At 40.1% G+C, this 14,219-nt stretch overlaps 1 protein-coding gene across 4 annotated transcripts in view; it reads left to right on the forward strand.

The window, feature by feature from the left end:
- Positions 1–14,219, forward strand: part of MKLN1 (muskelin 1) — a 105,752-nt gene that overhangs the window by 77,634 nt on the left and 13,899 nt on the right. For 3 of the 4 annotated variants that reach the window (XM_054221622.1, XM_054221649.1, XM_054221641.1), the window contains 4 exons: positions 1,526–1,673; positions 2,775–2,889; positions 5,547–5,686; positions 8,276–8,378. In XM_054221622.1, coding sequence (XP_054077597.1) covers positions 1,526–1,673; positions 2,775–2,889; positions 5,547–5,686; positions 8,276–8,378 — 506 coding nt within the window. Of the gene's footprint in view, positions 1–1,525; positions 1,674–2,774; positions 2,890–4,659; positions 5,114–5,546; positions 5,687–8,275; positions 8,379–14,219 lie in introns of those variants that run through there. The other variant, XM_054221632.1, reaches the window with a different exon arrangement.

Consider the following 14,219-nt stretch of genomic DNA (forward strand, 5'->3'; position numbering starts at 1 on the left):
AGTTTATTTAAGAGTTAAGCTGGTTTTTATATATATATATATATATATATCTTCTTAAGCAATGTTTGGGGTTTTTGGCTTTGCTAACTATTTCAGAAGGGGCTTAAACTGTAGAAAACCAAATGCTGCTCAGAATTTTTTAATTGCTATTTATTACTTTCCTGGCCTAGCAAATGAGAAGATTGGAGACTAAAACCTGTTACAGAATGGGCTTGCAAAATACCGTTTTGTGTGTTCTTAAACAGTGATATTAAATGGTTTATTAGCATAGGGCTTGTTTTCTAGTCCTTGTGTGCAGTTTGCAGTTAATTGCAGGGAAGAATTTGCAAAATACAAGAGTTCTGAGAATTTTTCATGCCAAAATCTTGATTGAAGGCCAGGAACCTTTACCAGCCTTTGTAAACTGACCCAGAAAGAGAAATGAGACAAACAGGATCTGTAAACAAAGATCACGTGCTCTTCACAAATACATTTTGGAAGGATGGTTGCCTAGGGAAACAGGAAATGGGGAATTATACAACAAACAAAAAGGACTGCCAAACAAATTTGCTGACCTTTTTTCGGGGAATTATGATGAAAACTGTTGGAATCCTCAGTATTTCACCATATTTCTAAATATGAAGGTGGAGCAGAATAGCTTGTTAATTATACCACAACTATTTAGAAAATACAAAAAACTTCCTTGACATCTTTGTTCTAAAGTAAGCACTGTGAGGTTGTCAGCTATGTAATGCTGAGATCATCTTGATGGGTTGTTTTGGTTTTTTTTGAGTTTCCCAGCTTTCGCAATTAAACGTTCTTGAATCAGTGCTTCCTTTTATGCATGAGATAATAGCAAAATCACTCCACTGTTATCTACAAGGATCGTATGTCTCTATCTTGAAACACGTCAATCCTTGTTTCTGAGCTGGTAGTCACCCAAATAGCTTTCCCCATACCTTTTCCTAGGAACCAGCGGCTCTCAGAATGGTTTTATTGCTTCACAGGAGTCACAAATAGGAAGGGAAGAAGAGAATTTGCATTGGATTGGACTTGTCCGTAGCAGGGAAGGAGTCAGCCTCTGGGTGATGTTTCTTCTCCTCCCCCCTCTCACCCTGCTTTGGAGGGCATGTCCAAGAGGCAGATTGGTTTTGGTGACTTCTCCACACCTCCTATTTTGAGCTGTGCCATTTCAGTTTGAAGTTGTGGTAAATAACGAGATTGCTGTGGAGGAGAGGTCACAGGAAATAACAGCTTGGGATCACTCAGTCCCAAGTTCTGGTTTTATATGAAAGATGAACAGCTAAAAGTAATTAAAAAGAAGAAAATGGGCAAACTAGGTAGTGATGTTAAACTGAAGACGCGCTTTATCCCAGAATACTGAAAAGGTAGTTATGTGAAATCTCATGCTTGTACCATGGATATTAGAAAATCTGCTGAATTGCAGGGGGAGGGAAATGCATCTGTCTGATGCATGGATCCCTTCCTGTATCCTTGGTTGTCTTCAGCGTGTAACCTTGGTTGTTTTTTTTTTTGTTTTTGTCAGTTCCAATGACAGGTTTCACTCAAAGGGCTACCATTGATCCAGAACTGAATGAAATCCATGTCTTGTCAGGGCTCAGTAAAGACAAGGAGAAGCGGGAAGAGAACGTTAGGAATTCCTTCTGGATCTATGACATTGTGAGGAACAGCTGGTAAGTCAATGAAAGGGGTGCTGTTTCTAACATCTACACTGACTTTCTTTAGAAAGCAATCCTACACGATCCTGTCTCCCAGGTAACTCTATAAACTCTTATAACCATGGAATGGTAATGTTGAAGAGAACTGAGTTCCCTTGAGGCACCTCTTTCTCCCAGCGTCTTTAGAGACACCATGGAAATAAGGCAAATGAGGGAGAGAGATCATGTGAACTTCTTTATTTGAGGCAGGTGGAGGGGATGAGGGGAAATAAGCCATTATAAGATGTTTTTCCTGTAGGAAAAGTTCAAGGCCAGGATTTATTGTCAGTGCAGCAAATTCAGTCAAATGTAAGTTGTTAATAACAGCATACATGGTACTAGTTATTAGAAACTAAGGAAACTGCTCTGCTGTATGAAGGGTAACCGAGAAATGTTCATGCTAGATCTGTCAGCTCTTTCCAGGCTGCACACAGCGGTACTTCAGCTTGCTAGAGCCAGTATTCTGAGAAAATATCTCCTTGTCTATTTGCTGTACGGTTATTTGGTAGTTGGTTGGCACTGCCCCTTTCCAGAGTTGGCAGCATTTTTGTGTTCAAGGTCTCCTCTAATGTGGGGCCAATCACTTTGAAGGGTGTGGATGCTGTTTTTTAAAATGGGGTTTCAGTTGGAAAAAACAACTTAAGTCTGCTTGGAAATCAGTGTTTGAAATGCTAGTTTTGCTGCAATTTATGGCCTATAGCTCTAGCGCGTCCAAGATGGTATTCTCCATGTTTGAAAATATACTTGATGCTGACAATTCTGCTAGAAAATAATGTGACATCTAAAGATAGCTTCAAAGCTCATGATATAAAATTTACTATATTTTTTTCCTGTTTGGCTTGTGATTGAGGACTGTGTTCAGCCAGGGTGACCACCTCTGATTGTTGGATGGGTTTCTTTGTAGAGCTAAGAATGGGGATTGATTAATAGAGGACAATTTATAGAGAAGTAAGAAAATCTTTGGTCTTATATGCCAAACAGTTCAAACTGACATCACTTGTACGGTATAGCCTTTCAGTAACTCTTTCCTGCTTCCTGTAGGTACTACTAATCATTACTTACTGCTTTGTATTTCAGGTCTTGTGTCTATAAGAATGACCAAGCAGCAAAAGAGAATCCAGGTAAAAGCCTTCAGGAAGAGGAGCCCTGCCCAAGGTTTGCTCATCAACTGGTGTACGATGAGTTGCACAAGGTATGAAGGTCCAGACACAGATACGGCGATTTTTTAATTTTTTTTCAGTCTTACTGCTATTCTGGTATATTTGCTCTTCAAAGATGGTACAATGAATATAGCTTTTTGTTTAGCGTTAATGTTTGGGTTAATGTGGTAGGTAACTTTCATTTAACTTATTGTCATCTTTTGAAATAAGGTGCTAAGCTACTTCTTATGTAAATGTGAAGTAGACATGATGGGTCGTAGATGAAATCAAAATGCAGACAATGGGATATACTGAACCTCTACAAGGTGTCAAGCGGCTAGCTCCTAGCTGTTCTTGTGCTTGAGGACACTTGAAGCTTCATTCGTTATTTTCAGGGACTTAATCTTACAATCTGTTAGTGGCTAAATGGTCACAGATAGTTACCAACTTTTCCAGGAGAAAGTGTGTTTGAATGAACTAATCAGTGTTAAGAATCCGCTCTAACAGCGGTGCCTTACTTCCCCCTGCATGTCAGAAGCAACTTTCATTCTTTAGCGCTATCTGACTTTAACTGGACTCATTCATGCTCAAATAGACTTGAAATTGTGTATAGTGTCCATGACTGCTCAGCAAATTTAGGGTTTTGTGCGTACTAACTAATAAAGCACAAAGCCATGGATTAGGTTACTGTAACTTCATTCACCTATGAATTTAAATTACTGAGACACACTTGCCTAACCTTTCATGGATAGTCCGCAATTACAATAAACTGTTTCTAAAATATGGTTTTGGGCTGAAACAGTCTGAACTGAAAAAGACAAATATACTTTAGTCTTATAATTCCATGGCATGTTAATCAAATTTGGGAAACCCAACTAGCCCGAAAGTCTGGAGGTGGGGGGAATGGGTACAACTTCTGTGTGGAGAAGTAGTATGGTTTGTCTTCCTCATGGACACTAATGTTGGACAATACTCTTCTACCTTTAATGACTTACTTCTAAGTGTAGGATACCATGAGATTGAGAGTAGTATTTTATAAGTTACTGAGAAGGTTGCTAGATTGTGGCAGTTACCCAGCTTTATCTGAAGAGATGTTTGATGTACTTGTTTTGAAGAGTCTTATTTTTAGAAACCTCTGTTCAAATGACCTTTCTAAACTCCTCTGGTATAAATACAGAGAGCCTACATCAGTGGGATGCGGAATACATTGTTTTCAGTGATTATTTTTAAAGCTGTAGAGAAAGGTAGCTTGTTGGACTTCTTGAACCTCAGTATTTGAAGACCCTTAGTGGCACATTCAATATCAACAGTTCAGAGTCTGAAATGCCAAACAATGTGAAGAAAAAAAAGTGGAGAAATAAACAGTCCTTTTTTAACACTTCCACTTTTCTTGAGATTTCTGTCTCTGTAAGTCTAGCCTTGCATTACAAAGACGTTTTATCCTGAAATTATCAGAATGGCTGTTAAACCACTTCATTTGAGCTACCTTGAACAAAAAAAAAAATGAACAGGTATATTAAATATTTCCATGAGTAGCATCTCAGGATGCTAGCTCAGGATGAGATGCTAGACCTTTTTTTAAGACAATCACAGTAATGGCTATGACTTCTGATTCTAAATAAGATTGCTGTTTTCTCCCTCAGTTCTTCTTAGCATTATTGTTTTGGCTTTTTGTTTTACACTTCATTCAATCAGCTCTTTCCTTTGTGTCCAGGTAGCATATTGAGTGTCTTGCAGCTAGGCTGCCGCATTGAGGGGAGGCAAACCTGCCTTTCCAGAGACCATGGAAATATTTTTTTTTTTTTTTTTTTTTTTCTCTGCAGGTCAAATTAAGGCTCTGTAGAGTTTAGGGGACGTGTGGGGACACAGGCCTGGTGGTCATCTCCCAAGGCTATGCTGAACTGGGCTTGTTGTCACTTTTCTTTGAGCATCTTTAGGACTATCCGCACGCTTTGCCAGTGGCCCTTGTCCTTGGGGAAGATAATGGTCTTTGCTGACTCAAGGAAAAGGCTGCTTGTCTGAACTGTGGGTGCTTTAGTCATGCAACTTCACCAACAGTGCTCTGACTGAAGCCAGAGCATTAGTCTACAAAGTCTCTTTTTTCCGGGTCTTCCTTACAAGCATAAATGTTTCTTCTTCAAAGAAGATGTGTGATTGCTGGAGTCACCTCACAGTTATATGGGTATAATCTGCTCATCCCCAAATTAGAGAAGGGCTTAATACAGGTGCCTCTCATGACAGTGAGAATTTTGGAGTCTTGGAGGACAAGATTGGGGAAGAGGTTGGTAATCCATCAGTTTGAGTATTGTTTGCATCAAGTATTTTGAATACGGCAACAAGAGTTGGCTCAGATCCTTCTTTTCTGCCCGTATCTTACATGCTTAAGGATTTGTCATGCTCATAGGTTTTTTCTAAAGAAAGAGATCATGTGGTTTGTAGCTGTTTGTTTATAAATATCTTAGGAATCTGCTAGAGGGAGGTTCCTACAGTGCAGCTTTTTTATTATCTTAAAATATAAACAGTTTAAGCCAACTTTCTTCATCTCCTAGGGGACAAAGTAAGGCTAATAATAAGATGGAGCGGCTTGTCTAAAAGGCATAGTTTCTCCCTCCAGAATAAACCTCTCCAAAGATGCTGACTTAGTAAATAGTCTTTGTTTAGTGGATGTATACAAACAATCAACTTTTTGATCTGCCTTTCATTTGCTTAGGTTCATTACTTATTTGGAGGGAATCCTGGTAAATCCTGCTCTCCAAAGATGAGATTAGATGATTTCTGGTCTCTGAAGCTCTGTCGACCTTCAAAGGAATACCTGCTAAGACACTGCAAATACCTCATAAGAAAGCACAGGTATAGAAACAAAAGATGTTTTGCAATTTTCTTTTTCAGTGTCGGGTTTTTTTTAAAGTTGCTAAAACTTGAACATCTTATAAAATGTTTTGGGAAATGTCACTTCGTTGGTTATATGATGATCTGCAGGTTTCTTGGTTATTTTAATTTTTTTTCATTATTTTAATAATAAAAATCAGTGGGGCGGGGCTAAACTACAGCATTAATTTCATTCTGGTTTTACTATGTTACTCTAAAACTAGAAAAATCTGGCTATTGTGTGGGGAGTCGTGGAGAATTTTTAGATTCCCTTTTCACTCTGCTACTCATCAACATGTGTTTTGGTACTGTCACCTCCCAAGGAAATGGGGTATGTTTCTGAAACACTGTGCTAGGAGATAGTAACAGCTCGCAAGGATGCTAATGAAGTCTGGGGGCTGGATTCCTTTGCACATCTGAAACTCAACCATGGTGAGGTCGTCAGAGTTTTTCATTCAGAATCACTTGAAAGATCTCACTTATGCAGAATTCAGCTACGCTGTGGTGCTTCTTGCACTGTGGATGTTTCAGAGCTGCCTTATATTTGCTATTTAGGGCAACAGCTTTTCAAAATCAAGCTTATGGTGTTGCCTTAGGCAAGAAATTGCAACAGCGAGACAGCCTTTCAAGACCCAGCAAATTATTTGAAGCCAATAAATAGCTCTTCCTGCATTCTTGGTGAGAATACTTTGTTATCAGGTCCTGCCAAGAGTTGGAGATTGTTTTTTACTGATGGTATTTTACTTCTGAGGCAGAACTCAAATTGCTATACTCAACTCACAGTCACTGGGGCTGGATGACGCCTTTTGCAGATTAGCCACGTGATAGACATGAATACCTACAAGAATGAATAAAGGTCTTGCCCAGTAATTTGGGAGTCTTATTAACCTGTGTGTGGTTATATGCAAATGCAGCTGTACAGTCTCCAGAGACGGCTCTGGATTGCTTTTTTTCACTTGCTTAAATTGCACTCAAAGGAAATGTTGCTTCATATTATCTGGCAGAAATTTGGGGTTTATACATGCTCCTGTTTATTGGGGTCCAGTTTAAGGATACGAATGTGACCAGCAAGGGACTGGTATGACGGGTGCTTTGCTGGAGTTCATGTGCCTCCGGGCTGGAGCTCAACTACTGCAGAATCACTTGGCTGCGCATTATCTGCACTCCCTCCAGCTCTAGGTACCACAACAGGTTCTTGCTTTGTGTACACAGCAAATCCACTGCATCAGCTGGAGTCCTCTTTGGCCCGTTAACTTGTTTAGTACCAGTCAGCTATAGCAGGGCCAAGCTGGCCAAGCACAGAAGAGCGAGGTGTCTGTGATGCCACTTATTTAAGGTACCCCAGCTCTCTGGGGCAATATCATCTAAGAAATTCTATGTGAATGTTTGGAAGAAATCACATTTAATTCCCGAAATGTTGGGTACATCAGGTAACAGATGTAGTCTTTGTTTCGCGCGTTAGCTCAATGACTTGCATCTTTAGAAGATTTCAAAATTTGGGTCCACTGTAGTATAACTGGCCAAGCAGATGGCCCAAATAAAAAATAACAATATAGTTAAATCTATGAAGTGTGACTTCTTTCAGTTTGACAAGTTATACCCTGTGAAAGATAACTGAAAAATATTACAAATAAAATATCTTGCGTTCCTGTAAGGCAGTTGATATAAGGCAGTTAAGTAACTGGGAATGTGATTTTTAGAATCCTCATCTCTGGAATCTAGAACTGTCTGAGCTGTTTTCAAGGGGAAGCTTAATCCTATGTATTGGTGATTCAGAAGATGACAAACAGTGCGACACTGCACTCAGAGGATAGGTGATAGAGGAAAAAAATAGATAACTTTTAAAACCTCATGCTTTCTAGGCTTATACACCCAACTCAGTGCTTCGGGGAAGTAGCTCTGGTCACTGAGGATGCTGAGCCCAGAATCATTTTCTAAGGGCTGTAGTAACTTCTCCAGGGAATTTACAGTTTCTGTTTGTTTAAAGAAAATGAGAAAATAATGGTGGTGGTGCACAGGATTTTTAGGTACACATGCTGTTTCCAAAGGTGGGATATTAAGGCTCAGTATTCATTGAATCCAGAGGTTTTCAGCCCCATCGTCCCTTTTTCTGTTGTCTGGCAGAAGCAGGGAGCATTCTCCATCCCTGTACTTCCAGGAATGTAAATATCCCTGGGACTGGAGTGCTCAAGGCTTGCCTCGTCTGAACTGTGCTCCTCACAGGAGGTGCTACTCATACCTTACTTTATTTGTGGAAAACAAACTATACTAAATGTTTTATAATTATGTATTAAGAAGTTGCTGTACTACGGTTTGGAACGTTTTTAGTAAGAGCGTAATACTTTGCCCTTGTTAACTCCCTTACATCCCCAAAAATACACTCCTCTGTGTTTCAGTCTGGCTTGAAAGCAGGTACTCCGGCAAATATGAGCCTGAGCTGACATTAATATTGTTTTATTTGGAAATATTTGGCTGAAAGTTCCATTTTATAGGGTTTGCTCTTTGTAGGAATAGTAGTGCTTAGTCCTGAAGGAAATGATTGAGCTCATGTTTTCTGTTTCTTCTTTGCAGGTTTGAAGAAAAAGCTCAGACTGACCCTCTCAGTGCACTGAAGTACCTGCAGAATGACTTGTATGTAACCGTGGATCACTCAGACCCCGAGGAGACAAAAGAGGTAGTGATGAACAATCTTCGTCTTACTTATCAAGAAATGTAAACTGTGTTCTCGCATGGAAGCTTTAAACCTCTTAAATCTTGTTTTTATTCAGTTTTAAAAAGCTCTACAGGTGCATAATGCTTTGCTATATCATATATTTCTCCGCACTAAATATCACACTGCTTTAGAAACAGTCCTTCTACAACTGCAGTTCCAGATAAAATAGCTTTTCTACTCATAATAGTGAAGACTAGGCCTTTGTTTTAATTCCAATCTACTGGTGTGTATTTTGGGAGCTTTGATTGAAATGTAAACTCTCTGAAATGTCACGAGCTTGTAGTTGGTTGTGTGGTAGAAAGCCAACAGAAGCTCTTATTCGTGCTGCCTTTTGGCTTGTCGATATTAAATAGCTCTGGGGGAGGGAAAGAGGTTTTTCTCTAGATGATAAGTATTTCTGGAAGTAGGTTGTGTATATATATAATGCTTGCTAACCTTAAACTCTTATTTCCTCTGCCTTTTGAATATTATCCAGTAGGCATGTTCATTTACTTGTTCCAGGAATTTGTTCCCATTTCCTGTTTTGATTCCATTACTGCAGTACGTGTCACTTTACAGCAAGAATTAAAGAAATAGTGAAAAGTGTCAGATAAGGTGGTTGATTTGACTCTGCCATTAATTTCAACGTGGAAATTTGGGGCAGCAAGATGGATTTACAAGTGTTCAGCTCCTCCTGGGTAGATGAGGAAGAGACGACCATGGTTCTTGCCTCCTTCTTGGGTTAGTGACCTTGGAAGTGATTTGGCAGCTCATTTTTATAAACCTAGGACAGGAGAATGGGCGCTGTTATTCCATGCGTGTTATTCCATTGATCTGTTGGGTTTAACTTGTTAATTCAGATAAAGAAAATATCATTTTACAACTGTATAATGACTAAAAGCTTTTTAGGGAGAATACGCTTCTTGCATGTGCACAGTATAGAATTGTAGGGTTAGAAGAATTAAGAAAAATATTTACTCATATTAGGAACCAGTCACATTTGTCATAAATTCTGGTTGGCCTTTATAAACATCTGGTCCAATAAAACATGCTTTAAGTTCTCTGTTAGATGGTTTCTCACTTAAATTGTCCCATATCAAGTAGTTTCACATCCTTTCTAGCCATTTCTAGCATAGGAAAGACAGATAATGCTGCTTTTCTTCAGGTAGAAAAGGAGATTATTTTTTTTTTTAACCTATGCAGCGCGCTTCAAGGGTGCTCAGCCCAATTATGCCCCATCTTCTCAGTCTGGTTTCCTCTTCCTGTTTGAACCTGTAATAACCTCTAACATACAACAACCATTCTGATGCTCTCTTCTCCCCTTCTTCTCCCTCCCACCCTCTATAAAACCATGTCCTGTGTTCTCTGATCTCCCTTTCTCTCCATGTCATACCTGTGTGCTGGTAGCCCCATCATGCCCGTGACAGCCATGTCTCTCTTTGGCCAACTTCTCCTAGAGAGATCTTGCATCTCGTGGCTGGCTGTGCCTTTTTATTGCCTGAACAGAAAACATTTGTGTTGTTTCATCGGCAAGCTCTCGTCTTAGTTCTTTCTGCCTCCCGTCACCAGCAGACCAAAGGAACTGCCATAAAAGCTGCGCGTTGTGTACATCTGGCATAGGAAATCCTTTAATATTCTACATCTGATATTCCCAGTTCAGTGTGTGGTATTTAACTTGTCCACCTTGTAAGAATGAAGAATTTACCTGACTGCATGGAGCCCTCTGAGATTTTGGGGAAAAGTAGTAGCTTTCTCATACAAGGTAGAAATAGAATAAAATGTTAAAAAAAAAATTATCCCTTTTCCCAGAGCATACTAGTGTTCTGTGCTTTAATGACCTAGTGTATGAGCTTAGGTACCTCAATCCATCTGAGTGTATTTCTATTTTGAATCCTTTCTCTGTAGCCCTAATACCCGATCTGACCAAAATTCAGTACCTTCTGTCCGTCGTGCTGGTCTGTCAGATCAACACAATACTGTTTGGCAGAATGAAAGCTCCGGTTCCAGGAGTCTCCTAAAATCATTTAGCAATTTCTGGGAGGCTTTTTTGTTTGGGTTTTGGTTTTTTTCCCTCCCCCAAATTGTGCTGGTCAAAAAGTTTTAACTTCCAAAGGTTTTTACACTGGAACAGAACTGCCAGGCATATGGCATCAAGCCAGCTACTGCACTGGTACTGACTGGGTGTATTTCCAGTTGACGTCAATTTACCTTCCGGTTATCACATCGAGTTGGCTTTTTGCTCTGGCGTTACATCTTCAAATAGCTCTTGTGCTTTCCAAAGGACTGACGCAGGCGTTTTGGATTCCGTATCAAATTTCAAGCACCCGTTTGATTGTGTATCTCAGCCCAGACACCTACATACTCTGTCTTTTAATTAATACCAAAGGCTATATATTTGACTGGCTTGCTCTCTGCTGGCTACAGCCATTGAGTGTTGTAAGGGTTCTTAGCATGGCAAATCTTAAGGGAACTGTTTTTTCCCCTGTTCTTTTGCCCTCTTTCCAAGGCAACTGTTAGATTTGGGAAGGACCAAGCTGAATAGGTTTATCACTGACTTTGTGCTACATTTCTCTTAGAGACTATACGGCTTCATGTTTTATGGATTGAGATATGGGTAGTGTTGTATAATATTAGAAGCAGATTTTCACTTTGAGGTAAGGCTTGCTTGCTTTATAATAGAAGTAATTTCTTCTAACTTTGTTAGGCAAGTCTCTTCAGCTGTTTTCAGTTGGATGCCAAAGAAAATAAACAGACTGTTCTTGAAACTTACTTTGGCGTTAGTAACCAATTTTGTTTAAAGTAGCGTGAATGATTGGCAGAAGGAACATACCCCCAGATTTTCATTCCTTTGTTGTGAATTTTAGGGATGTTAATAGGATTATAAGTTGGTTTTTTTTTCTTTTTTTTATTATTCTAAAGTGAAGTAGATGCCTGCAAGTAACAGCTATTGCATGGGTGCTTGTTTTAGTAGCCACAGGGTACATGCCAGCTCTGTCTCCGATGTTGCCCACAAAATCGGATCCGGTTCTCTTTAACTGTGATTCTGCTTGAGATCGCTTAAACCTCTTCAGTTAGTTCAGTATTTTCCGATCAGTGAATCTTTTTTTACTGGCTGTGGATTAATAGCTCTGACTCTGTATGTAAAGGAAGGTAGATGCCCAGAGCACGTGGAGGTCTGTCCGTGTATTAGGATACATGGGCAGTTCATGGAGAGATTAAACTTGTATAAAAAAAACTGGCATTTGTTGGTGTAAAAAAATTCTGGTGATGTGGGTGTTATGTCATATACACACAGACGTGCATTTGGTGGTAGTTTGGAAGTAGAGGCTTTTAAAGACAAAAGGATGGTCAAAATAGAAAATAAAAATGAATTTGAAGTTTTGTACTTATGTGAAGGAAGAAAAACAGGTGCTATTAAAGGACAAAAACATCAGTAGATCACATACGAGGCTAAAGGTGTTTTTCTTTGAACCTTGGAGTAATCATACCCAGAAGTTTGCAGCTGTTTAGTGGGCTATAGAAGAAATCAAGATGATATGAAAAATGGCCAGTGCTGCCCAAGTAAAGGAGGACGATTTTGTACATCGGAATTGAGATTCAGCTGCTGGTGAAGCTCAATCCCATGACTGCTATAAAACAGATACAAAGTGCAAGTAAAACTTACAGTATGTTTTTTTTGGAGTATGGTAGGAGAAAGAGCAAGGACCTGGAGGCTAATTTGAGGCCTGACTAGCTTGTAGACTGAGGCTGGAGGCCCCTGTTCAAGGCTGCTTCATACTTTCCATTCTTAAGACCTTGTCTTTAATAAACTTGCCAGATAAAGCCGGCGGGGCCCAAAAGTATTGTTTGAGGCTGCATTAGACTGATATTTCTGGGAAAATTGAAGCCCAAATGGGAAAAATAGTTCTAGGAAGAAGCTAAGAAAAGCATGCTTCTCTTCATCGTGTCCTGCTGTGATTCTTTGTAAAGCCTCAGAGTCTCTGAGTGCTGCGGGAGCAGAGGCTTTGGAGCCAAGGAGCCTTTACAAAAACAGCGTTCAGCCTTCCCAACTTCAGCTAGTGACAGCTCTGTCCTCAAAGAATTTGAGCTACTCGTTGCTTCTTTGAACCTACTCTATAAGGCACCATCCCAACAGAACTGGTCAAAGCTGAGAAACTGCTTTACGCTGTGATCTGAGCACACACCGTACAGACATTACGGAGGGGGAATTACGGCTGATTCATACAACCTGCTGGGTATCTCAAAAAGAGTTACTCTTTCCCCCTTAGTGTTAACAATTTAATTTGCGAAAAAGGCAGAGAGGTGTGCAGCAAATGTGGTAAAACTTGTATGGGTTGCCACATGGCAGAATTATCATACAGTCATAGAACAGTTTGGGTTGGAAGGGACCTTGAAAGATCATCTAGTTCTAACCCCCACCAGACCAGGCTGCTCCAAGCCCCATCCAGCCTGGCCTTGAACCCCTCCAGGGATGGGGCAGCCACAGCTTCTCTGGGCAACCTGGGCCAGTGTCTCACCACCCTCACAGAGTTGCTTATTTGCTGTGGGTAGAAACCTAGATAAAATATACGCAACTGATAATAGAACAATAACGTTGGAAACATGAAGGTCAAAAGCTGGAAAATGACAGAATTAGTATTACCCCAGGTAGTCTTAATTTAGCCTCTCTGAATGTGGTTGATTTGTATTAGTTAACCTTTATATTAGTTAGATTTATATAACTAATGCACCAGAAGTATAACTAATATAGCCTTGTATTAGTTAACCAGATACACTTCTCTCTAAGGAACCCCTGCCTCAGTTCAGAGGGTGGGTTGGATCTCCGAAAGAGAAGTTAATTGTGTAAGGAAGGGAACCGTTGTCTTTTGAATGGAGGCTTAATTTGGAAGGGATGAAGCCAGTGAGCCAGAGGGATTGTCAGAAGAAAGTGGGTGGTGGTAGGATTAAAGCAGTTGGGTGCTTCTGCTGCATAATTGAATTCTGGTAACAGAGTTGCTATGTGACGTTAAGCAAATTGTTTTTCCTAGATGGTCATTAATTGGGTTCTTCATTCTGGTGCCTGATAGGAGAGATCGGAGGTGTGATTTGCTCGAGGGCTTTGCTCTTCTGCCTGCAAGTGAATTCAGAGGCTGCTGCGTAATACTATGTATTTTGAAAAATCAGATTCTAGTAGTTTCAAGTAGGGAACCCAAAATTAATCAGAATTGGTAATGCTGTCTGTTATGATAACAATTAAGCTGATAAAAAAACTGACGAAGACATGAATCTGTTTTTTAGAGCAGAGTTTGAACTTCATGAAGAAAATACTGCATTGGATATATGTTGTGAAGGGTGTGTAGGAGACTTGGTCTTGGGAAACCAGTAAACTTCCTATGCTCTGGAAATAAAAGCAGGGGTCCTTTGGGGGAACACCATAGGGTTAGCTGGCATTGTAATGCAAATGCAGAGTGAACCAGCTTAGGCTCAGTGCTGTCTGTAACTGATGTTCGTAACTAACGTGCTTGGCTTTTCTATCAGAAAGTGCTTTTTAAATGTTAGCTGATACATGAAATATAATTTCAATACAAACAAACAACAGACCTCAAGGTTAACTGAAGTGCAGTGTCATCAGTGAAGAAGGAGACAAGATATTCCTTCCCCACAACACTGGAAAGGAACTTGTAGCTCTGGAAAGCCATCATGCCTAGTGCAGATGAGGCTGGAACACTTGGCAGAGGGTCTTTTCAATGGATTTTTGGTCTTAGTTCAGCGAGTTAGTAGCTGGATCCTGGTCTCTTAGTTGGGCGTCCTGAGACCCAGCCTCAAGCATGGCTTAATTTCTGT

Source organism: Rissa tridactyla, chromosome 1 (assembly GCF_028500815.1).
Source record: "Rissa tridactyla isolate bRisTri1 chromosome 1, bRisTri1.patW.cur.20221130, whole genome shotgun sequence".
Classification (NCBI taxonomy): Eukaryota; Metazoa; Chordata; class Aves; order Charadriiformes; family Laridae; genus Rissa; species Rissa tridactyla.